The 26,328-nt window shown below is 40.8% G+C and overlaps 1 protein-coding gene across 3 annotated transcripts in view; it reads right to left on the reverse strand.

Annotated features, from left to right (window-relative positions):
• tln2b (talin 2b) overlaps positions 1–26,328 on the reverse strand; it is a 218,981-nt gene that overhangs the window by 28,849 nt on the left and 163,804 nt on the right. For all 3 annotated transcript variants that reach the window (XM_060914863.1, XM_060914864.1, XM_060914862.1), the window contains 20 exons: positions 26,158–26,277; positions 23,989–24,186; positions 22,239–22,378; positions 21,628–21,721; positions 19,988–20,077; positions 19,767–19,889; positions 18,943–19,086; positions 17,186–17,347; positions 16,915–17,055; positions 15,928–16,109; positions 13,303–13,435; positions 13,009–13,110; positions 12,615–12,785; positions 10,223–10,369; positions 9,446–9,547; positions 9,132–9,251; positions 8,314–8,460; positions 2,328–2,494; positions 2,020–2,203; positions 161–286 (listed from right to left, as the gene is read on the reverse strand). In XM_060914863.1, coding sequence (XP_060770846.1) covers positions 161–286; positions 2,020–2,203; positions 2,328–2,494; positions 8,314–8,460; positions 9,132–9,251; positions 9,446–9,547; positions 10,223–10,369; positions 12,615–12,785; positions 13,009–13,110; positions 13,303–13,435; positions 15,928–16,109; positions 16,915–17,055; positions 17,186–17,347; positions 18,943–19,086; positions 19,767–19,889; positions 19,988–20,077; positions 21,628–21,721; positions 22,239–22,378; positions 23,989–24,186; positions 26,158–26,277 — 2,793 coding nt within the window. The remainder of the gene's footprint in view (positions 1–160; positions 287–2,019; positions 2,204–2,327; positions 2,495–8,313; positions 8,461–9,131; positions 9,252–9,445; positions 9,548–10,222; positions 10,370–12,614; positions 12,786–13,008; positions 13,111–13,302; positions 13,436–15,927; positions 16,110–16,914; positions 17,056–17,185; positions 17,348–18,942; positions 19,087–19,766; positions 19,890–19,987; positions 20,078–21,627; positions 21,722–22,238; positions 22,379–23,988; positions 24,187–26,157; positions 26,278–26,328) is intronic.

Genomic DNA, 26,328 nt, shown 5'->3' on the forward strand with positions numbered 1-26,328 from the left:
GTCACACACGCACACCCAGAGATACACTGATACCCATCAGAGTAATACAGGCCTTGAATGATGGTCACACACCGAGACACACAGCCTGAAGAGAACGCATTGCGCACATCCAAGACAACCAGACTGTCAGAGTACACACATGCATGGAACCAGACATTACCTTGGCAGCACTCTTTAGCTGGTACATTGAAGGGTCATCTGCTGGTTTTCCTGCTGCACACTTAGTCGCACCTATCAGTTCGGCAAGCGCTTTGGCCACATCCCTCACAGCGTTGATGAGAACCACCTGAAAAAAAAAAAAAAAGAAAGACATTGATGAGGAGTAGAAAGAGAGGAAGGCAAGAGCGCAGTCAAGGCACATGGCCTGTAATTAGAAACAGCTGGGGTTATGAAACAAGCTACAACTGTTTTATCAACAGTAAAGAGAGAGAGAGAGAGAGAGAGAGAGAGCGAGCGAATGTAGATAGAAGCTTATTAACCATCACAGGGCTTGCAAATGATACCGTGTCCCAAAATGGTACCTTTCTGCATTATTGGTGCTCTGCATACCCAAGGCTACATTAGTTTGGGTACTTACCTGTCACAGTATGTTGCATAATCCAACACTATGATTTATTATAAACCACTTTAAGTTAATAAGATAGGATTTAAAAAAAAATAAAATAAAAAAGTGAGGGTAAATGCATTGTGAGAGAAACAGAGAGAGAGAGAGAGAGAGAGAGAAAAAGAGAGAGTGTATCATTTAGCCCTGTCGTTCTCAGCATAGCCGGGGGTCTATGATTTTTTAATTTCATTTCAGTGGTGTAAATCATAACAACTTTGAAAACGGTGGGTTATAATTTATTATAGTTATTTGATGTGCTCTATTGAACTGAATGGGTTTAATCCAAATCTCAAAATAGTATGCTCTATAATGTGTTCCATTACTGCAAATTTCAGGGGAAACCCCCCCCCCCCCCCCCCCCCCCCAAAAAAACCCTCACCCTTCTATGGTTTTCCAATAAATGCACAAAATATTACACACATTTAAAATAATCTTCCTAAAATTATATTGCATTCTAGCCTAGTAAACTAGACCAACCCGCCTAGCGGCCAAAAATATTTTTGCCTAGCGAGTGGGTCTAGCCTCGCACCATATAAACAAAAACACCCCGGGCATCAAATCGTGCCCGCCAATCACAACGCAAGGTTTTTGTTTGGATTCTTTGGGTGGGCTTTTGCAGGAGTGACGACAAAGCTGTGCGACGCTGGAGAAAGCACAGCAGGAAAGATGGCTACGGCTAGTGAACAGCACGCATTTGACTCCGCTTTGGAATCAGTTTTAGAAGAATTAGACTTGGAGTTTTCGTTGAAACATGAGCAGGAAGAGGCTCTCCGCTCATTCCTTTTCAAGAAGGACGTTTTCGCTGTTTTGCCGACCGGCTATGGCAAAAGTCTGATCTACCAGCTGGCTCTGCTCATAGCCAAAAGGATGGGGCTAGTTTGTGCAGTACGAAGAATTAATAAACAGCTTTGAAACATTACTTTTTGATTGTTTCTTATTTTCCCGTTATTTTAAATTTAAGGGAAATTATTTCACCAAACACCACTAAATAAAAACTCTCAAAAACAGCTTAAGCAAACCCTTGAAAAACACTTGAAAAAAATAAGAGTGTATGTTAAGTATGTGGTACAGACTCCAAACTTGTGGTCATTATCTCCAAACTTCTTAATATCTAGAACCTGCTTATTAATTAATACGCATTTTGAAAAATTATTTATTTCAAGGTCTCCCCCACTGCACGCTCTGACTACGTCACAGTCACTGTTGCGCTGACAGCGGGTTGTTCCTCCTACACCCGTCGGAAATGTCTACGGATTGAGGCCAGACTAAATATTCACATTTAGTCTGGCTTGCCAGGCTAATTGCATTCACTAGATTAGTTTGCTGATTCATGCAATAGACAGACCTCAACTACTAGGGTTACAAAACAGTAAAGATATGCAGACTGAACTAAAACACACTGATCCACCCCACACCTGTGTCTCTGGATCGTCTGAGCCCATGCTGGCAGCCCCTAGTTTGACCACGTCTGTCAGCTGGGTGATGGTCTTGGCGGAGGACTGCGCAGCCTGGGCCAGTTTCTCCTGACTGGAGGCCGCGCCAGCCACAAGCAGCTTGGTGTCCTCCACTAGAGCCTTTGCTGTCTTCAGGATGTTCTCCCTAATTTGTGCCAAACACAAGAATGCACATATTACAGCCATTCTTGTAATGTTCAAATAGACAAAATTGATGGTTCTTTATTTGCTACAAACACTCCTTTTTTCCCACCTCTGCTGAGTTTTACCTGTGGTCTGCGAAGGACTCTTCGTTTTCAGCATTGAGTGTGCCTGCAGTGGCGAACATGATGGTGGTGTCCAGGTCAGCGATTATGCCAGAGACAGAGCTGGCTGCCGTGATGCAGGCCTGGGTGCCTTTGTTACCTGCTTGGAGGGCGGACAACACCATAGACACCTGAAGGAGAGAACACCAGATTATTTAGAGCAGTGTTTCTCAACCACTGGGCTGCGGCCCTTTAGTGGGCCGCAAATATTTTCCCCCCCCCGAAGTTGAAGCTAATTTTTACTCATAGTAGGGTACAACTGCTGGGTTGCATCTGACGTCACATCCACCTCATTAAGCTATGGTCACACTACAGCTTGCGATGCTTTGTGATGGGTTATCAATGAAAATGAGGCATTTTGGTGGCGATATACAGTACCAGTCAAAAGTTTGGAAACGCCTTCAAATTCTATGTTTTTTATTTTAGGCCACACCACTTCAATTAGTTGGTTCTCGGAATCGCCGCTTGAAGAAAATACAAAATGAAAAGAAAAATAAAATCGAAATCAAACTCCCGCCAACAGAAAAGGTCACGTGACGTCGAAAACCAATCAAATCGCCCCTTTCACTTTCGATAAAGACTTGTGGAAGAAACATGCCTATGGAGGGGAGTCCTGCAAAGCCTGTGTTTGTGATTGTTAGGATATTCAGTGAACAGAAGCGTAAAATCTTTGACAGGTGTGTTGAAATTCTGTTTACTGGTTTGCCTGTATTGTTTGGTCTATTTCCACTGCTAATTTTACCATCAGAGAATTTTTTAAATGTTATTTTTATTTCGCCCGCTCGCTTCATATTTTTCCTGAAAAAAATCTGAGAACCAACTAATTAAATTGGTGTGGCCTTAATTAACTAAGACACTTCGTGCCTTAAAGTAATGACTGACTTATTTCTCTTTACTTAGTTGAGTGGTTCTTGACATAATATGGATTACTACAGTTGTCAAACAGGGCTATTTACTGTATTTTTATCATTTACTCTTTACTGGTTGATGTCAAATGCATTAAGAAGGCAAGAAATTCCATTTTTGACCAGACACCTGTTAATTGAGAAGCATTCCAGGTGACTACCTCATGAAGCTGGTTCAGATAATGCCAAGAGTGTGCAAAGCTGTTATCAAGGTAAATAGTGACGACTCTGAAGAATCAAAGGTGAAACTTTTTTTTTTTAAACACTTTTTTGTTTACCATATAATTCCATATGTTATTTCATAATTTTGATGAGTTCAGTATTGTTCTACAATATAGGAAAAAAATTAAAAAATAAAAAAACATTGAATTTGAAGGAGTTTCCAAACTTTTGACTGGTACTGTACACGTGAGATAAAAGTTACACAGTAGGTGAACATTTGACTGTCACGCCTTTGTGCACTTGAATCTGGCGCAGCTCAGGTGGCTGCGCTCACTCACAGAGCGCACTGGGACCCAGTCGTTACGGGAAGCACCTGATACTGAGTTGAGCACATTAAGCATGCACAGATACAGACGCTGTTTTCACAGAGGCTTTGAAGTATTATCACGGTCACGTTTGTTCCTAGCCATGTTTATAATGCTGTTTAAATAATCTGCTTTATAATTCTGCTTTCGTTTGTGTTTTTAGTACATCACACCTGCTAATAAACACTCTTCCTGCACTTCGATCCGTCTACCGCTATCTATCTTGTAGTGTCCTGATCCCCAGATCTTTAACCCAGCCACAGATAAAAAGTTGTTCGCCTCCATGCTCTTCCAGGTTTTCATCTGTGTGTCCGTGTAGAACGATGTCTGCAGCACCAGGTAGTTTGAGATGTCAGGGAACTCAACAGATGGATAATTTTCCAACTCGTAGGAAAAAATCCTTTGTTAGCATGTAAGGATCTAGCCCAGTGAGTGGTTTCTATATCCACTTATTTTGAATGTACTTCTTGGTTTTAATAACCTGCTTGTTTGCTGAACACAAACATGGCAATAAGTTCTTGTGTTAATGGACCAGACTCCACTTTTAGATCATTAATCCCTTTTAACTGAGAATGCCCTGCATGCATGATTTTGTGTTGCCTTCTGACATCCATACAGTTTTAAATACAATACCTACAACTAAAAACAGTTTGTTTTTATTGCATTTATTTAATTCCTGGGCTCCCATCTGTAACAGGGAGTGATGATGTGCTCCATTAATACACTACAACAGATTATTAGATTCTACTAGATTAGATGAGCCAAAATAATTGGGGATCTTTTTTAATGGGTAAGTACCAGACTTGGTACAAGAATGAATAGGTGGGCCTTAAAGTAGACAAGAGTACTCTGAAAGCACAATTTCCCCTACTGGCAACTATGCCGTAACTCTGGTAAAATGTGACTGAATTGAACAAAATTGCAACATGCATATTATCAACATAACAGGGAATTCTGTCAAGTTTCATGAAATTTGTCCAAAAATTGAGAGAGGAGTTGATTTCAGAAGGTGAGTACCCATCCCGGGACAGACGGAAAGATGGACGGACATCACTACGACATAATTTCCCTTCGGGCCTTTCGGCCAGCGGGGGATTAAAAAGGTTGAGAACCCCTGATTTAGAGTATGAATCTGGCACAGGTCTGTGGAAAATGAGTAAAAGGAATTTTATAAATTTGTTGATAGCACTGATTAAAGCCATCAGAATGATTTAGCACATCCTATAACCTGCATCTATCTGCAGGGGGAATGGAGCAAACAAAGAATGATGAGAAGCAGTCGGGAGCAAAAGAAGTAAAGGTGCTATTAATCAAGCAGCAGCCTCATTCTCCTAGGATGAATATTGATGGCTTTGGCACTTTGTGCATAAAAAAGGTCCATATCTCCACATACAGGTTGATAAAGCTGACAGACAAAGGTAGAGAGACAATAAAGTGAAAAATCTAATGAAAAGACATTTTTCTGAAATATCGGGGGGGGGGGGGGGGGGGGGGGGTGTTTGAGCGTAGCCGAAGGCTCAAGTTGACCGCCCATATTAGTGTCGCAATCATTCCAGCTTGTTGCGAGAAACAAATTTTCTCTGCAGTCCCAATTCATTTCCTCAGCACTGCACTACAGGCACAGCTGGCCACATCTGTACACACCCCTCAGCATAGAAATGAAGTGAAGAACTAATACAGAATTATACATTCAAAAGGACCCATTCACAACACAAACAATTCAGTAATCAATCAATCAATTGCAAAACATTTACTACAAAACAGGAATGAACTGAGAATGTATTGTCTATACAATACACTGAATGAGAACTTTTTTTTTTTTTAATAATATTACATAGAAAGCCATGGGCATTGACTCTGTGTACTTCCACTTGAAATGTAGTAGTGGTATCAGTGACAAGCAAATCCTTTCCAGCACTCTAGTGGATCCACTTCCTTCACCATAATTACTGTTGCCTAGACAATTTTATTACAGACGTTAACCCATAAAAGGGAAGGCTTTTGATACGCACCCCTTAATGCTTGAGAGAACACAACACCCTGCATTATTATCAGTTAAAAGCAATTACCAGCTGCTGCTGTGTTTTACCACAGAAGATGTGATCAAACTTACTACTAATATTATCAGGCACAAACAAGGATTTATTTAATTGCTTCAGCCAAATACTTTCAGTGGCAAATGGCATGTTCACAGCTCACTGAACAGAACTCTGATATTTCTTAAAGGTTTAGTAACTGATTCCGGTGGAAATTTGTTTTGTAACTCACAACACAACCCCTTCCTTTAGCGTTTCCTCCAAAGCCATAAACAATTTGGCAAAATCTAATGAGATATCGATGAATAGAGAAGTGTAGTGAATAAATTAATGAAGGATTTAAGGATAGTGTCAATGTTTTTGGCAGAAGTTAGCATTCCCTCCAAAACAACCAGTGCCTCTAAAAACACATGCGTGTACATGCCTAACTCCTGGTGCATGAGGAGCTTTCAAACATGAAAGACAATATAACTGGAAAATCATTTTCCTGGTATTTGAAGCTATTTAGCAGTTATTCCACGAAATCTAGTCGTACATGAGCTGATAGCCAATGAGGCGCATAGCACCAAGCTGGCTATAAGCCATGTATGATGAGATTGAGTAGAATAACCATTTTATTATATCCACATTCAATGGATTTTGAGAGAAACATTTTTTTAGCTTTTGCAAATCTGACAAATAAAAACTTGACAAAACGACAGTAGTAATCCATGAAAAATGCTACAATAATAATTCGGGGGGGGGGGGGGGGGGGGGCGGCATTCTTACCATCAAATACTTTTAGTCGATTTTTGTTGCTTTTTTGTATTTTTTGGGGTTTTACTTTTGAGTCTTTATTTCGTCCTCGGTTGGTAAACTCCTCCCTGTAAACTGTCTTTAACTGTTTATATCTGTTTGCACATATTTGCATACTACTGCCCTTTTTTTCCTGCCATGTTCGATCATTGCCTTATTTTTGTATTACACTGCCTATTTTGCACTATACTGTTTTTTTTTTTGCTTTGATTTTGCACTACATTGCCTTTACTTTGTATTATTTCTTCCGCCCATTTATTATTTGCATTTGTAATTGGCGTTCATGGTGGACAGCAAACTAAGAATTTCATTGTGCAAGCGGACATGTCCTTACTGTGCATCTGACAAACACTTTGAACTTGATTCAGCAAAACGCTCCACCATTTTGTTTTTCTCTACTCACGGTATATGAGCTGATAGCCTAGTAGTAGAGTAGCCAGAGTGCGCGTGACTGCTCATATCCAGTGAATATGGATAGAATAATAACACATACACATAGGCCAATCCTGGGATGCAAGACCTGACTACAAATATACTTGGGTTCATTTAGAATTAGCACATTAGCCAAACAAACAAACAAACAAAAGCCCAATGTATTGTTTGAACTCCATACCTCCAAACATGGCTTTCAAAAAAAACCATGTAATTTGGAGGCAGGAGAGATATACTGAGGACACAAAACAGTCATGATCCACAGGCGTTGCCTCTAAATTCTGTCTTTTCGGTATTGGTCTCATCTACTTGCCTTCTTATATGGTCATCATCTCTCTTTCTCTCCCTCTCTGACACCACTATGGAACTGATCCCCTTCTCAACCTAATTCTGCCTTCTCCCTCTTTCATATACAATCTCCTCTGGTCCCAAGTGCTGGTTTCACTCAAAATTACCGCCACAAAAGATGGTATATTCTGCACTTTCATCTCTCCCAATTGCCATAATCCATCTCTTCCTTTCATGGGCATGTCTCAGAAAAGTTGTGCAAACTTAGATTAGAAAGATACACTATGACAGCACTTTCCATGCTATGATATTTTACTGCAGTAAGCTTGCTGCACCATTTAGTCTGCTTCTGTTTACATCCAGATTCCAAACCTGGAAGTGTGATGCTGATTGGTTAGATGTTGGTGGTCCACATAACTGGACTTCTTTATTTATTGCAAAGCCCAAGTTACCACACAACCTAGAGCTTTTATTCTCAGAGATATTAAATCTACAGACGTCACAATGTCAGAACAACAGTGTTACTAAACTAGTTTTACTGACCCTATCTTTAACGGCAAACATTTCAATGTTGCAAAACTGGATGCTGATCGACCCGAATGCAGTGATATCAGTTCGTCTCTGCATGAGCGTTACTTGTGGCACACCAAAATTCCAACCTCAAACCCCATACTACAGTTGTTTGATGGTTCCTTGACTTGAAATCCTTCATCCCACTGATTTCCAGTCTCCTTTAACAAGACACAGATGTGTGGTCAATGTTCAACACAAACACTGTTCAGCCCTATAAAGGACTAGTGACAACACTGAACAGATGCCCCTTTTCCTGAAACAGCTAGCAGACCACAGTGAAATACAGGCTCATAAAGCAGACATAAACTCCCCTTCTCAGTATGGTTTACTACATTCAAAGGTCTCAATGCACTACAGAATGGTGAAGGATGGAAGTGAGAGCTATCAGGCCTACCTTCTCTGTGACAGCTCGTGCACATTCGATCAGCTCCCTCTTGGTGAAGCTGTCTGTGGGGCTCATCTGGAGCGCACCAGCCTTCTGGACCAGGTAGATACAGCCATGCCCGAGCTCCTGCACACGGCTTTTTATCTGCACGCCGACCTGGAGAGGAGCAGAGACGCGTGGCACAGTGAAACCCTGACCAGGTGTACATGCTCAATCCCTCGATCCTAGACTGCTTTGGTTCTTCACATAAAGGCCGATGGGTGAATAATGAAAAAGACGGCGAGAGCTGGTGAGTGGGCTGGATGGCACTACACCTTTAGTTTCCTGACACACAGATCCATGGGTAGGTGGTGCTTCATTACCACCTCACCAGAGGCTTTTAAAGCTTGTGGGGGTGTACAGTCACTATGGTAACAGCAGCAGCTGCTTATGTAAAGGCTATTGAGGAGAGCCGGTGGCTCGCAGACACTGGATGCACACTGGTTTAAAATATACATAATCAAATTGTGATGCATCACTGACATTTATAACTTTACTCTTTATGATAAAGAAATGAACAAAATGCGTATGAACATTTGAAAAAAATAGCCAATTGTGGTTTATGGCATTATATCCAGACAGCATATTATTTGCTCAACCCATTCCATATGAAAATTTGGAATCTGTTTGAGGAGTACAGCCAGCTGTGCCTCTTGCTTATATGACCACTGCATTGGAAATAATATAATCTGTGTACATTTATATATGTGCCTCCTGTCCACCTCACTCCACTCTTTCCACCCCATTGGTCTGTTGATGACAGACTGCCCCTCCAAAGTGATCCTCACCTCCTCCGGCTCGGCTGTGGCGGCTGCCAGACGTCCTTGTTGTGCCAGGTGGATGTAGTCCACGGTCACCTGAGACGCCAGACCACCCAGCTCCTCCTGGCACGTCACAGACTTCGTCATCTGGAACAGATCACCCTACAAGTGTTCTATACGTACATACGCTTTAGCTGCGATCTATATACATTCCCCCCCCCATTTAACACACCTGTTAAAGAAAGGCATGAATTCTCAGAGGAAATATCAGAACATATATAAGGTGTTTAGAAAAGACACCCAAGAGCGTCGGGAGCCAAATGTGATGACAGGCTACTCACCATCTCTTGTGCAGTGATGGCGATAGCCTTGGAGAATTTCACCATGGTGGTCTGGTAATCCACAAATGTGCCATCCGGTTCCGGCGGAGTTCCCTCATCCATCTAAGAGAGTAAAAACCATGAAACAAGGCTGATTTCAGCACAGTTCTCTTGCAAAACAGGCCTTCCTGAAACACTGAATATGCTGTCCCTCTTAATTACGGTCTTTGTTTAAAAAAAAAAAAAAAATGGGTGAAAATTAATCTGCAACTATGTTTCAATTCTTGCCATCATCCATTGCGTGTCTTCTTGACAATATAATGAAAGAGTGCAGACACACATAAACGAGACGAACAGTGGTGTAGGATCAAATGGAGGTTCATAATGAGCTCCATGGAGGGCTCCAGCCGCAGCAACAGTCCTGGTGTGAATGAGTGACAGCTGGAGAGCCTCGGGCTCTCAATGTGAAAAGCCTCCTGCAGATTTCTAATAACAGCTGCTGAAAGGACCTCCTTCCAAGCATCTGCATCCAGAATCCCGCTCTTGGCTCAGAGAACGAGCCAGGCTGCTAGCATGCCATGTGCAAACACTGCCCTCATATTTCCATTATATAAATAGGGTCCATGTATCAATTACCAAGTACTATTTTCATTTTATCACTTAATAAATCACCAATATGCCACAATTTAGCAGTTTGAAAAATCCTAATGCCATTCAAATGTCATCTTATTTTTTTTTTTTTAATAGGTAAAGGATTCATATAAAAAGACCTGGTTTTAAAATGGGTAATTCACTCACCCGTCCCATGGCTTCAGCAATGGACTCCACCATGCCTCCTACCATCCCTCCCTCACTTGCTGCCTCATTCAGCGTCACCATGATGTCATCTACTGCTTCCTTCATCAGCTGTGCTGCCTCGGCTATTGCATCATGGGTATGGGCTGCCTGTATGAGGATGGGGCGTGTGTACCAGTTAATGTACATGGTCAATCAGTTACAGGCTGATTACCCCAAGGCCTAAATCATTATTAACCCTCGCACTTAAGAGTAAGGAAGAGCTGTGCAGAAACATGCATGAACAGGTACATATAATGACATTTATAAAAGAACACCACATAAATCCAACTCTATATATCAGAGGTACACAGTACTGTGCAAAAGTCTTAGGCACATGCAATGAAATGTTGTAGAACAAAGATACCTTAAAAAATAATGAAATTAAATGTTTCTACATTAAAAAAAAAAAACTAGATAGAACTCGATGCCAACGGCATTGATGGGGATGCCTCCGCCCAGTAGACTACACGCCTTATTAAAGTTGTGATTTGGGGATGGACATTTGACCTCACAGTAATCTTGACCTGGTGAAATTACTTGTATTAGCCTTGGAGATATTGTGTTCACAAGGTTTTCGGACAGACATTTGACCTCACAGTGACCTTGACCTTAGACCTTTTGATCTCAAAATCTAATCAGTTCATGTTTGTCCCAAAGCGCACAAATGGTGAAATTCCTTTCATTAGCCTTTGAGATATCGCATTCACAAGGTTGCGGGACGGACGCACGCACGCACGGACAACCCGAAAACATAATGCCTCCTGCACCTTACGGTGGCGGAGGCATAAAAAAAAAAAAAAATCCCATAAAGATCAGTAAGCAGTAATGCATGAAAAAAAAATGTTTGGTCTGATAACGCTCTGCTTAAAAAAAAAAACAAAAAAAAAAAAAAAAAACCTTTTTCCAGTAGTGCTGGAAAACTAACGTTTGGAAATATAAAGTATTTTTGTACTGGTTCCATAATGTAGAAGTCATAAAATAAAAATCTATAACAAATGTTTGTACTAAAAAAAAAAAAAGGATGCCTAAGACTTTTGCACAGTACTGTACTTACAATAAACAATATCAGATTAAACTGTTGTAAAATAAAACCCTAAGCATCAAAGCTGCACAATGTGTTAATCATCACCACAATATTGACTTTTAAATACTACGTTTGCAAGAACCTATATTATATAAACGAGACAGTCAGTGACAGCATAGTCCAGAAGGAACGATCTAAAGTGGGCCACCTTGCGCAATAAATGTTGCAAGCTATATACACCCTTGGAATACCGACCTATTTGACAGAAAGAATCCAAAACAGCGAGGAGCTGACCGAGAAGAAGCAATTTTTGTTGACCTGCTTATTAAGGCTTAATTTCCCCATAACTTCATTAATAATTGTAATGAAGCAAATCTGGGTAGAAGTTATATGTACCCTAGGTACCCCTAACTTCATGCCAGAAAGAATCAAAATCGTTGAAGAATTGAGGGAGAAGAAGCAATTTGTGTGGAAACTGCTCGTTAGGGATTGATTACTCCATATCTCCATTTTTAATTGCAATTATGCAAATCTGGGTAGAAGCTATATGCAGACCTACCTTCCTGCCAAAAAGAATTTTTAAAAAAATCAGTGAAGAAACGATTTTTGTGAAACGTGGACAACGGCAGATGGATGACACACGATGGCATAAGCTCATCACCTGTCGGCTAGATGAGCTAATAAGCAATGTACGAAACTACCGTTCTATTTGTGTTCTGTGAGCATCCTGATCAATAACAGAGGTTCCAGATCAGGTCAGGAGTGCCACATCAAACGAATATAGAACCTATGTTTGAAATAAAGACCATCTTGCGACCCATATTTGAATTACAAGATTTGAAATAATGCTTGTCTCTGTTATTCCACTAAAGAGAAAAACAGAGCGATAAACTCAGGGTCATAAACTCAGCTACTGACAAAATATGCTAATGATATGTAATGTTTCATTAGCAAGCTACAAATTTGACACAGTAACCATTTATCTTTCCAAATGAACCAATTTAAGGGTTTCACAGCAAAAGGGCTCAATAGTTATTCAATCATAACTTTTATGGGGTTTTTATTCTTTTTTTTTTCTTCAGATAAATGAAGACATTTAAGAAGTGATGCGATAGTCTATTATACTGATCTGTACCATTTTTGGTCCAGTCCACATAGTGGACGACTGAAATGTGTCCTGTTACCTAAAATAAGTATGACACCCCTGAGACAGCTTTTCTGGAAAATGTGGCATATGGACATTCCACAGAGTAATAGCTCCAGCTTGTCATTCTGCTCATAATCCTCAATATGCATGTTTATGTAATGAGATCTCGAGCCCTATTCTACCTTAGGGTTTCCGCCACCCTCTTTGGCTGCATACAGCATCTGTAGTGCAGACTCGGCAAGGGTCTTGGTCTGGTCCAGGATGTTCATCTGCTGCTGGTGGTCCATGTGTTTAGAGGCCAATCCCACTGAAGCCACAATGAGTGGCTCAAAGTAGCTCGCCAGCTGACTCACCTGCGAGAGGATGGAAGCTATACAAATCAAAGCTAGTCACAGCCAGAAAGGTGTACTATTTGTTTATGATATTATGATCATCATGATCATTTGGTTGAACAGTGTGGACAATTTAATGTGGACTAAACTGCAGTGTACAACATAATGAGGTATACCACAGGAGTCATTTGCTATGTGAAAAGGCCAGTGTGTGTGTGTGTGTGTGAGTGAGAGAGAAAGTGACCTTGTGCCCAAGCTGTGCAGCCTCCCCACGGGCTGCAGTGGAGATGGGTTCGATCAGATGGCCAATTTCCTGCACGGCCGAGGTCACCTGCTCCTGCACAGCCTGCCCAACCACCAATATACATTAACTACAATGCTGGCACTGTCCCAAATCAACAAAAAGCTGCTACAACACCTGCTTATCAGCAGAATAGCAAATCCACAGACAGTGAATAAGAGGAATATTTTCAGCATCTAATCATGTAGAAACAAAAACTAACAGGCAGCTGACATACAGACTGATGCATTTTAGCACCTCTAAAGAGATGTCGTCTCTGCACGGCAGACTCTGGCCCACGGCAGCTAAGGAGGCTTGCTCTATGTCTCGGATGCACTTGTTGATGCTGTCAATACTGTGATCACACTCCCGCTGACCTGGAGCCTTGTCCCTGTAACAACATAAAGAGGGAGGTGGTGCTGACTTGTGCCTTTCATACTATTCCATCAAGACATTAGATACATTACAGTTGCAAAAGGTAGGAGGATTTGTGCAGACTTGACTATTTCTAAGCACCCATTCAAATACACACACTAATATGCACCCATTGGCTGCATTCCAATTGTCAATTGGATGGACTTGGAGGACAATGGAGCTGGAGGGCAGCCAAGTGGTCACAGATCCCTTCTGATACTGTTCCTGTTGAGCAGGCTGTTGGCGGAGAGCACATCCTTAGAGACTGGGAGCTGATCTCAAATCAGCATGTCTACATGCACAAGATACATTAACATGGACTACTGTCTGATCTCAAATCAGTTCATCTGATCCACTATATCTCAAAGGCATTCCCCAAACATAGAAACACTTATGTACAAATTTAAAGATCAGTAAGGCAGCTATTTAGATGCCACCATGGAGATAAACATTAACCTTTAGACAATCATCTTTTAGGAGAAAAATAAAAGAAGCACCATACCATATCATCACATCATAGGTGCTTTATATATAAAATGCCACAAAATAAGGTTATCAGACTCGGTTTTACTGTTGGGTTTATAGTTGCCTGGGGTCCCGACAGTACTGTTGGGAGTAATGTATGGAACCCATCGTCTCTGCCACTGAAAGCAAATCTTAAACTAAACAAAAGGAACAAATAGCAAAACAGATACGTGGTGAATTGCTTTTATATGCTTTCCCCAGTCCACGGAAACTCAAAGGGAGAAACAAATTACTGTAAAGTTTTAGTCTGATGTGTAATAACACTATATATATATATATATATATATATATATATATATATATATATATATATATATATATATATATATATATATATATATATATATACACACACACACACACACACACACACACACACAGTATGATTCACCCACAGACAGGTTCTCTATATCTTATAGAACATTTCTATTTTTGCTCATTCCTAATTAAGCAAGCTCGTCCAACTTCCTCCAAACAAGATATGTACTGTAATTGCTGCAAGGACAACGGTGCATGAATGATTTCTTCCACCACTCTTTCACTCAGGCTGACAGGGGGAAGTGAGAATTAGAGCAACCCTGAGTTTCCATAAAAAGCTTACACAAACCTGATTTAGCAGCTGCTGTACGTTAGTGTGATTGTACTTTTCCAATTTGGTTATTGAACTCAGCAAAAAAGTTTATCGAGCATATTACAACCAACTTGCGCTGTATTGCAAAGTACAGCACATGAAACATGATACAAGAAATAAAATCGCATAAGAACTTAGAGCATACAGGTTTTAAGACTACTGGTGTATAAATGCATGAATAATCTCGTCCCTAATTATCTTACTAGCTCGTTCAGGAAACACTCCAGTATACAGGCATTTAGCAGACACTCTTATCCTCTGGGGAGCAGTAGGGGGTTAGGTTCCTTGCTCAAGGGCACTTCAGCCATTCCTGCTGTTCCAGGGAATTGAACCGGCAACCTTTTGGTCCCAAAGCTGCTTCTCTAACCATTAGGCCATGGCTTCCCCAACATAAACATACAAGTAACAGCTAGCAAGCTAAATATCCCTCAGTGTCGTACTGCCAAGGCACAGAACTCTTTTCTTTAGAGAGGGGTCTCTGTGCGGATCTCACTCCTAGAGGCAATTTCCGAGTCTCTATCTGTATCCATCTTTAAACGTAACTTAAAGTTGCATTATTTTGAGAGGTGGCTGCACACCTAGTTCTGACAAGTTTGACAACATTGTAAATAGTACTCTTATTAGGTTTTGATATAATAACTCCTTTCTATATACACGTCCATAGAATAATTTTCATTTATTTCTATATTATTTGTAATTTAGAATTATTTATATTTTTATAAGCACTTGTAAATTAGGTATAAAGACCCCATTTTGGGAACCTAATAACGATTATTGTATTGGACTTAAAAAGTAGGGGGATTGCCGAAAAGCTAGTGGTAAACTATCAGAGTCCAGGGGTGCAGATGGCACATCTCCGTCACCTTTGAGTTTTAATTTTGATCTTGGAACAGCAAACGTATCGTTATGTAGATATCAAGGATCTGTGTGCAAACAAAAGTGATATTAATTCAGCAAAGAGGGCCACAGACCATAAAAATTGTCATTCCCCCTAAATAGGCAATTTCCCCCCCCTCCACACCAGCTACTAAACATGAGGATGGGGGCTAGCATGTGCTCCATCTGACGCACATGAAGTCAGCCATGACACCTTTTCAAACTGCTGTTCATGCTACATCACAGCGCAGCAGAACACTTTTCCACATACATGAGCGCACAGACACCCATAATTGTCTACGGTCATCATGAATGACAGAGGAGAGCCAATTTTACTCTCTTGTACTCCTGGCCACAGATACGTATTTGAGATCAATGTTATTTCAACATTGCCTCTGTGATTTCCATGGTGATAAAATGGAGAAAAGTGCACAAACCTGATGGCGGTGATGAGGCTCTTTATGGAGTCGGACACGGTGCGAGAGTGACCTGCCAGGACGGACCATGTAGGTGGGTCTTTTGGGTTAAGGATGAGAGAGCGAGCACTTTTCAACAGCTGGGTGGAGCTGTCCAGCATAGAACGAGCTGAGCACAGGATTGGCTCCTGAGCTGCCGAGCCCTGGAAAGGAAGAACAAGTTAAATAAGTTAAAAATAAATAAATAAATGAATAAATAAAAGTAATAAAAATTAAAAAGAATTTTGCTCCACCATGGAAGCCCATACAACAGCTTTTAACCAAACTTGGATTACACTTGGGTTAACTTTTGCAAATCTAAAAATTCCTATTCAAGGGAGAAAGAGAAGAAAAAAAAAAGTGCAAGCATACACGAATACCAACCAAAAGGACACATCACAAAGAAAGCCTAAAGACAGATCTAAAGTCAGTTGTCTCGTAGATATGCACACAAGAAAACGCTCAATGTTTTCTTTACCCTCCAGTGACCGTCTCTACCTCCACAGCAGGTGCTGTCTGAAAAGGCTCGCAGTCAAACTGTGGTGATATACCTTATAAAAGCAGAGCAAGTGTTTTACAAACACTGTAAAAATGTAGCCAATTATCATTTCACCTTGAGTAGGTCCCTGACTTTTTTTTTAAAAAAAAAAAGGGAAATGGTTCATCACACCACCACGGCCTTGTTTTTTCTGAAACTGAGAGCAGCTACTTTGCTTTGGCACAGGATTAAAGGTAATGGATCAAAGGCACTCAAGTCACCTACTTATTCATGAAGGTTATAGGAGCAGTCGAAAAGGCCATTTTATAGTACATTCTGAGCGAAAAGCAGTGGACAAAGCAGAAGACTGAGCCTAAGAGCTACCAAGAAACTGCTGTAAATTTCATGAGAAAATGCTCTTTAAGGTGCCAGCTTTCAGTAGCACACCATAAATAAGGCATCTGAAGTGCTACTGGATGACATTATCTCACCTCATTGCTTATCTGAGCAGGAATGCTGGCGAACTCTGGATTAGAAGCAAACGTGGCGAGATTCTCCACAGCCTGGATGAGAGGGGTCGTGGCAACACGACATCTTTCGCGGTTCTCATCAGAAAAATCTCCATCCAGGGCCTGTGAGAAAAACACAAGCATTCTAACGCCAACAATATTTTACTTGTAAATATTAGAAAAGCAAATGCATCATTTACTACTACTACTACTACTACTACTATTTAAAAAATGGCACAAACCCTAATCTAACCTTAATAGTTTTGACAAGGTTAGCCGTAGTGTTGGCCACTTCTTTGGCCGACTGCACAAAATGTCTCCTGGCGACAGGGTTAGCAGTTTTGGATGACGCCAGACGACAGGCATTGCAGAGAGCAGAGGTGTGCTTGGCTACAATCGTGGCTGCTGACAGCACCTATGCAAAGAAATAGAACCATTAAAAAGAAAAAAAAAGTTTTATCTGCTTTGTTCTAGTAAGTCACAGAATTGTTGATTTAAGGTCTCGACATATAACACACAAAACAAATAGCTCAAACCATCTTTACTATGAATATAGGCAGGCTTGTAGCACTCGAGTCCAGGACTTGGACTTGAGTCCAACTCATGCCCTAATTTTAAGGACTCATGACTCACTTTAGACTTGAGCACTGATGACTTGGACTCGTGCATTAACTGCATTCGGACTTGTAAATTGGAGACGAGGACTGATTTTTTTTTCTTTATTTTTTGTAACATGCCATAATAACTTGGCATAAAATATTTACATTAATTTTTGTACTAATTTCGTGTAAGGGTGTCACACCTGCACGCTTTGGTGCATGCATCAGATAGACTCTTGGGCGCACTCCGGACAGCACGCACACCAAGCGGACTCTTGCGTGTGCCGTAAACAACTCGCACCTGCACAGGATTAAGGCGCAGTCAGCTTGCCCATATAAAAACTGAAAAACGCACTTACTTTGCGAAGTATTGAGTTGCGTTACTGACACGTTACCAAGCCTTATTTTCTTGTTTGGTTTCCTGATCCCTGATTTCACGTTTCTTGTCTTTGATTCTGCCAAGTCTACCGGAGTCTATTTGTGCCTCACTCGACCTATTGCCTGTTTCACTGTTTTATGATTTTGCCTGCCATTCTGGATTCTTTACCCGTCTTCACTTGTATTAATAAACACACCTTCTGCACTTACATCCATCTCCCAACCATCTCTGACAGAATACTTTGCACTCCCTGACAAAGAGAATGCACATTCACCTGTTCATACGTCATGTTCAGGAACAAACTAATGTTAATGGCGCTAAAACAGCCACCGTCAAATGGTGCGGTTGGAGTCTTGTTCCCGGACTCAACTTGGATCAATAGTGGACTCGACTCAATTTTTTATTATGACTTGGACTTGAACACTGGGGACTCGAGACTGGACTTGGACTCGAGGTTTTGTGACTTGACTACGACACTGAATGTAGGTGATCCAAAGGTGGACAAATAACACATTTATTAGCTAGCCTGCTGAACAAGTGCCCAGTTTTCATGACTGGGAATAATGACTAGACCCAAAAAAAAAAAAAAAAAAAGGGGGGCTAACAAGTACTAATGTATAACATAATAATTAAGGCTAAGGCAAACAAACAAGATCATTATTCTATTCTAACAGTTTCTACTGTGTCAACATGTTTGCATCCTCAATAAAATAATCAAGAAGTTGTTAGCCAAAGTGTCAGTTATGAGACGAGGCATTCCATCTTCTTAGGGCATGTAAATCATTGTTTGATTCTGTTTATTATTTGAGTCATGCAGCATGTACTACAGTTACAGCACTGAGACTAATCACATCATAATGAAATGCATTTTTTTGGTTGTTAAACCTACTTTCTCAGCAGGGAGAAAAAGTAATAAATAAATTATAGTCCTGACACAAAGTATGTTTGTTCCAGGGACTCGACCTTCTTTGATTTGTCCACTCCATCATCTGTTAAAGGAAGGGTTTAAAACTAAAAAGGCTAATTTGTCACCTGGGAGGGACTACTGGCTGGGTCCACCAGGCTCTGACATGCCATCTGAATGGCCTGGTTAGCTTTGGCGAACTGGATTGGGTCCACCAATCCCTGATGACCTGACTGGCTGTTCGGATCAGACACGCCCACCAGATATGATGCCTACAGACCAGAGAAAGAGAAAAATTAGGTTGAGCAGTGGTGATCTCTGAACCTTGTGTTTTGTGTACGGGGTTTGAGACAGGTCTTAAGTAGTGCATAACTATTCCACAACTTTTACAAAGCAAGGAAAATCAAGAAATGAGAATATAATAATAGGGATTCACAATGTACAGTATATTGTTTGTTAATCATTAATGCAATATTGGCTTTATATAAACGCCTGGAATATGGCAAATGAGCACTCGAACAAATTGTTTATTTTGTTCTGTGAAAACATTCTCGGAGTATTAATTGGTTTTGAAAAATCATGGTATTATAATGATCCAAACAGGGAAGAGCAATTCATTTTGATCAAAGAAACCCAGGTCAGTCTAGACACCATGACATCATGGATACACTAGGTTGTTTTTGCGCAGTCATAGAATATACCAAAATAATGCTGTCTGCCAAGCGGAAAGAACTTACTGTGGGAAACACTTCACTAGAAGATGGATCATCTACATTTGTGCAGCTCCATTAGAGGTAAAATATTAAAAATATTCAGTTGTCTTTGGTCTCTCATTATATGGATATTTATGCTAGAAAGTAAGCAAATAGGTGTGTGCGCGATTTAATCAGGAAATGTGAATCAGATAGTCTTTAACATCAGACAGAACGACTAGCTTTTATGATCCACTCACCTGGCCAGCTGCCTCAGTCAGTCCACACAGTGCTTTGGATGCCACACCCACACACTCCCCAAACGCTGGCACGTCTCCGGTTTTACAGTGCTGTGAAATACCTGCCATGGACTCTCCCAGCACCTGATATAAACAAGGTGTACAAGTTCTCTCCTAATTACAGTATATAGACTAAAAGATACTCTGGTTTACTCAGCATCAGTGTAACGTAAACATTTTACCTTGGAGTTCTCCATTACGCTCTCAATGCAGTCAAAGTAGGAGAGATCATTGACTGGTTCATTGGGGTTGTCTAGCATTCCTCTAACCGCCTGAAAAAAGAAAAAAAGAGCAAAAGAGATCACAGGGATGTTGAGGAGATGACGCTGAATGAGCCTCTCTGAAATTTCTTTCATCCTTTTGCTCATTTCTTTTTCTACCAAGTCTAGTGACCAAATGGCTATTATTTCAATATCCCCAATATTGCAAGGAATTTGAGCTCAAGGCTTCATGAGTCAGTATGACTGGTACTACCAGATGAATAACCCAGCAGGGGTCACTGTAAAGAAAACAGAACACTGCATGGGTGTGTGTGTGGTTGATATATGTATGACGGATGATGGAATGGAATACAAATACATTATTCAGAATGAAGCGATATGTCTAAGATGATATGCTTACAGATATGAAAAGCACATACTGTATAATATACACTATTTGCAACAAAATGCAAATGTGGACATGAGAAAGCAGTCAGATATGAAGCTTGTGGGACATAGAAATACTACCATGTTCATTAAGGCTAAGATGCAGCAGGGATTTAAATTTAGCTACTAGTTTGTTTATATTCTGGGAAATAGAACCAACAAAATGTGTTAAAATTACCATGCATAGTTACAAACAAGATCAACTGTGAGCTACTGCTCACTTACGTATCCCCCCGCTCTCACTGATAGCAGAATACAAGCAATTGAAGGAATAGGACACTTATTATGAATGTTGACTTCAACAAATAATTAACCCTGAAACAAGTAAGTAAAGAGCAGTGTTCTCCCCAGGTATTTCAAATAGCATCCTGGTAAACTGTCATTTTGAGATAGCATTTTGCTTCTTGAAATAGCATCAAAATCCACGCTATATGTTTCATAAATACATTCAGATCAGTAAAACAGGAAGTCGATGTGCGACAGACCTGAAAACAGTGTACACGGTATAGAACCCTAAGCTGAAGCTCAGTACCAAATATCAAGCAGTTGAGATTTGTAGTTGCTGAGAAAAATGTTACGAAAATCTTGTAAATTCACGCTATATATGTTTCGTAAATACATTCAGATCGATAAAGCAGGAAGTCAATGTGTGACAGACGTGAAAACGGTATAGAACCCCAAGCTGAAGTTTGGTACCAAGTGGCTATGATTTGTGTATGCTGAGAGAAAGGGTGTTTCGGATGTACGGAAATACAGAGATATGGACGGACAGAGGTAAACCAGTATACCCCTGCTCCAAGGGGTGTAGGTGTGTGTGTGTGTGTGTGTGTGTGTGTGTGTGTGTGTGTGTGTGTGTTATACTGGTTTACCTCTGCCTAATAACAGTAGGCATGATTTTTACAAAAAATAAAAAAATAATAAAAGTCCTATACACATCCCAATTCGAGAGGAGTTATGAACCTGAGTGATGTAGAATCACAGACCATGCAGACAGTGCTTGGGTTCATATAAAATAAAAACAAAACAAATGTGTAGGCCATGCTTACTTTGAATTTAATTCCAAAACCAGATACAGCTATTTGGAGCCCCAAACAGATCCAGGATACAGATAGTGATATCATGTTACATCATTATTGTGTTTGTATCAGACATGCGGTTGAAGTGTTTTTGCTAACCTCGAGCTCACGCAAAGCATTATCGCATTCCTTCTGGCCAGGTGCCTGCTGGGTACACAGCGTGATGAGCTGGTTAATGCTCTCAGTAACAGCTCTGAAACACATTACACACAATACAATATGAACCCCCCATCACATATCCTGAATAAACATGTAAGCAGATGGAAAAAAAAAAAAAGTGGCAAGCACTACAAAGCTCTCAGCTGTACTATGAGGAGCTGATGGTGTCTGCATAAGTCTTACTGATTTTTAAAATTTCCTTATGCATTGCTATAACTCAAGTCCAACACACTTACAGAAGTGCATGTAGGACTCTTATCCTCCATTTCCTTTATTAAGAAGAGAGAAATCAATCAAGCACAAAGCCCAATGGCACATCTGTCTCTCTCTTGTCCACCTGGGGCAATTTCACACTCTCGCAGTGAAACAGGCTCAGATGCTGAACACATGGCTCCAGCTAGAACACACTCCTCATTTCCAAATTCTCTTTTTGTACTTAAAGTGTGAAAGCCTTGCGGTTTGTGTCACCTTCCACTAAATTTCACTGGCTCCCACCCTCGGGTTGGGCAGTTTATGATGACTCACATGGCTGCCAGTTGCAATTCACCAACCTCGCTGCAGCTGCGAGGAGATTCTTGGCATTAGCAGCTCCAGGATCCACAGACAGTGACTTGGCAGCCAGCAGCAGCTTGCTGGAAGCCATTGAGATGTTCTTCAGATTGCCAATCACCTGCATTTGGTCATCTTTGGACTGCAAAATAAAAGAAAAATCAAATATTCAGCTCACACGATCGCATACATTTTTATTGGGCAATGTGATGGAAATGGCAAAGACAGCACAGTGGAGAATGGTTTCCTTCAAAATAAATACTGTTAAACATGTTTTAAACTTGTAGGCCATTGCCTATTATGGATTCTGAGCATCTGCGAGTTAATGTTTGTTCCAAGGCCATGCTGTCAGTCCGCTCCTCCCTCCCCATCCCTCCCTCACTCACTCTTATTGGGCATGTCATGCTCCATCACCCTTCTTCCCCAACCCATCTCTCCAAATTAATGAGCAAAACAAGCAGAACAAGATCATCATCAACGGGTTCATTGATGGAGTGTCTCCTGTGCTCCCGGGGATGATCGTGTGCCTAAATGAATTAAATGAGGAGGTCTAATTAAGAAATGAATCAAAAACATTTCACAACTGCTTAATACTACTTTGAGCCTCAGAGAATCAATTAATTTGAAGATTTTCATGATCTGTAATTTGTTTGTGATGATACATGTTAGCTTTTTATTGATATAAATGCTTGACGGTATCCTGACCTGCTTCTGGCATAAAAATGTCTTCAAAAAAAATTTGTTTGTACCATCGTTGCATATTTGAAAGCTGAACTGTCTAGGAACTGGAACAAAATAAACAGACACGACTGCAGAAGATTAGGCTAAGCAGACTCCTTGGTGTCTACAATTTGTTAATAATGGTCTGGATTTTGGTACATTTGCAGCAGAATCTCAGTAGACATTATAAAACTGTCAAACTATCAATATATAGAAAATTTGTTCTGAACAAGATCAACTAACTGAGCTACTGCTCACTTGCATATCCCCCCCGCTCTCACTTATAACAGAATGCAAGCAATCGAAGGAAAAGGACACTTATTATGAATGCGGACTTCAACAAATAATTAGCCCTGAAATGAGTAAGTAAAGAGCAGTATTCTCCCCAGGGATTTCAAATAGCATCCTGGTAAATGGTCATTTTGCTTCTTGAAATAGCGTCAAAATCCACCCCATGTTTCGTAAATACATTCAGATTGGTAAAGCAGGAAGTCGATGTGAGACAGACCTGAAAATGGTATACATGGTATAGAACCCCAAACTGAAGCTCGGTACCAAATATCAAGCAGTTGTGATTTGTAGTTGCGGAGAAAAGTGTTAGAAAAATTTTGTAAATCCACGCTATATGTTCCGTAAATACATTCAGTCGGTAAACAGGAAGTTGATGTGCAACAGACCTGAAAACGGTATACACTGTATAGAACCCCAAGCTGAAGTATGGTACCAAGTGGCTATGATTTGTGGTTGCTGAGAAAAAAAAAAAAAAGGGCGTTTCGGACGGATGGACAGAGGTAAACCAGTATCCCTCCCCCCCATTAGAGCAGGGGTATAATGATTATATTCTAATCAATACATAAACCCACACACAACACACACGAGTAACCATGTAGAATAAACTCAAGTTATACCTGATGCCTTTTAAACTATGAAATGGGTGATTGGAAGTTAATGCAAGAATGAAAGCCAGCTGTTCTGTTTAAAATCACTGGTTCATTCCAGGTGGAAATGGGTCATGAACTATTAGACTTGTACCTGAGTGTGTCCAGCCATTTCAATACCGGCATCCAGGAACTCATCGAAGTCCTGACTGAATTTGCCAGAGGCCACAGCAAGCTGGCTGCTGGTGCCGCGTGATGAGTGCACCACTTCTCCAGCTGAGTGGTTCAGCTCAGCAGCTGTGTGGTTCAGGTCAGTTTGAGCCTCCTGGAATGACTTTGAGCAGGGGGGCAACTACAGAGTGACAGAGGCAGAAAGCATGCTGTGGTAAAGATACGCAACAGGAAACAGAGAATCTGGGCACTGAGTAGTAATGTATGTATGTAATGCCAATGCAACTGTACTCCCTTGTCCAGTGGAACTATACAGATATTACATGGTGGCGTGAAGATATGAAGTTTATCTTCAAGTGGTGAATGTATACATCACAAGTGAGCGAAGCAAACTAGTGATCGATTTTTCAACACGATAAATTTCACATCTTCACGTCACTGTGTGATGTTCTTTATATAAAACAAAAACAAAAAAAACATGCAAGTTAAATCAAAAGAATTTACATTTTCAATTGGTTTGCCAATTTGACAACACATGTCTAGTCAGTGGGAAAACACTGGGAGTGACATTGGAGTGAAATATCAGAAAATGTGTCACTCAGATTTGCGATGCATTTCATATGAAAAATGCGAGTTTTTCAACATGAGAAGATAAACTTCATATCTTCAGGCAAACTAATTATTTTCTTTTTATTATACAGACACAAACAAAAAGGACCCAAATTTATCAAAAAACAATTAATCGATATGCTCACGAGTGACATCATAGAAAAACGTTACGCTTTTGGTTCTCCAGGTCCCAGATGTAGCAACTAAGAAGAATACGAGTGGCGTATTTCCCAGTAAAACGCTCATGTCCATATAATATATTAGAGTATGCAAGATGTTTATCAATATATATCGTGCATTTTCTCAGTGTACTTTACACATACAATTCAGTGTCAAATACATTCTGTAGCACGTCCCTTGTGAACTGCTGTGGGCTTGCTTATGTGCATGATTAAATTGAAGTCATGTAATCATGTGCTGTAATGCCTGTTTCTTTCCTAAGGGTTCTCTGGTTTGCTCGAATTGTGCAACAGTGCCAATAGGTGGATTGTCTACACTAAATTGCTCCCAAGTCCAAGGTGGGAGAATACAACCGGATGGGACACCAGTCCATTGCAAAGCACCATACACACATTCATACTCCGGGGCAATTTAGCATAGCTAGCCTACCACATGGCATGTTTTTGAAAAACGGGAGGTAACTGGAAAACACGGGAAACCCACACAAACATGGGGAACATGTGAAACTCCCAGGGATGGCAACCTGAGCTCAGGTTTAAAAGCATAGACTTTGGAGTTGTGAGGCAGCACCTGTACCGCCTGAACTTATCGTGATCTGTACATTCTCCACTATAAAAATGTGACAGTCTGTCCTATTGCAAAATATATTTTAACAAACATTTATTTATTATAACATAAATTAATACTTGGCCTAATTCATTGTTACAAAGGTGCTTTTCTATCTCCAATAGAACCACAATAGATCAAACGATCCCACAAAATCTCATCTCATTATCTCTAGCCGCTTTATCCTGTTCTACAGGGTCGCAGGCAAGCTGGAGCCTATCCCAGCTGACTATGGGCGAAAGGCGGGGTACACCCTGGACAAGTCGCCAGGTCATCACAGGGCTGACACATAGACACAGACAACCATTCACACTCACATTCACACCTACGGTCAATTTAGAGTCACCAGTTAACCTAACCTGCATGTCTTTGGACTGTGGGGGAAACCGGAGCACCCGGAGGAAACCCACGCGGACACGGGGAGAACATGCAAACTCCACACAGAAAGGCCCTCGCCGGCCCCGGGGCTCGAACCCAGGACCTTCTTGCTGTGAGGCGACAGCGCTAACCACTACACCACCGTGCTGCTTTCCCACAAAATTAAAGCAAAATAAAAAAATTAAAAAAACCCACACATTTCAATAAATAACCTTCAAGACACTTTATTCATCACTCAAGCGTTTCATTATTTCTTAAAACATCAGACGTCAGTTCTTCCGAGGGTATGACTTTTGCATGGCTTGGATTAGGTCATTAAAGTGAGCTAATGAGCCATCACTGATAACAAATGTGCTTCAGCTAAACAATGAAGACTCACATTTTCCACCAGAAGTTTCTTGCTGGCTTCTCCGATGCTCCTCAGAGCCATGTCTACGTCTTTCTGTCCCGGCAAACAGTTCACACAGTTATTCAGAGAGTGAGAGACAGCCTTTGCTACCTGAAAAACACACACGCAGAGTTCTGACATTATACCATTGCATCCTAACAG

Source organism: Neoarius graeffei, chromosome 2 (assembly GCF_027579695.1).
Source record: "Neoarius graeffei isolate fNeoGra1 chromosome 2, fNeoGra1.pri, whole genome shotgun sequence".
Taxonomy (NCBI): domain Eukaryota; kingdom Metazoa; phylum Chordata; class Actinopteri; order Siluriformes; family Ariidae; genus Neoarius; species Neoarius graeffei.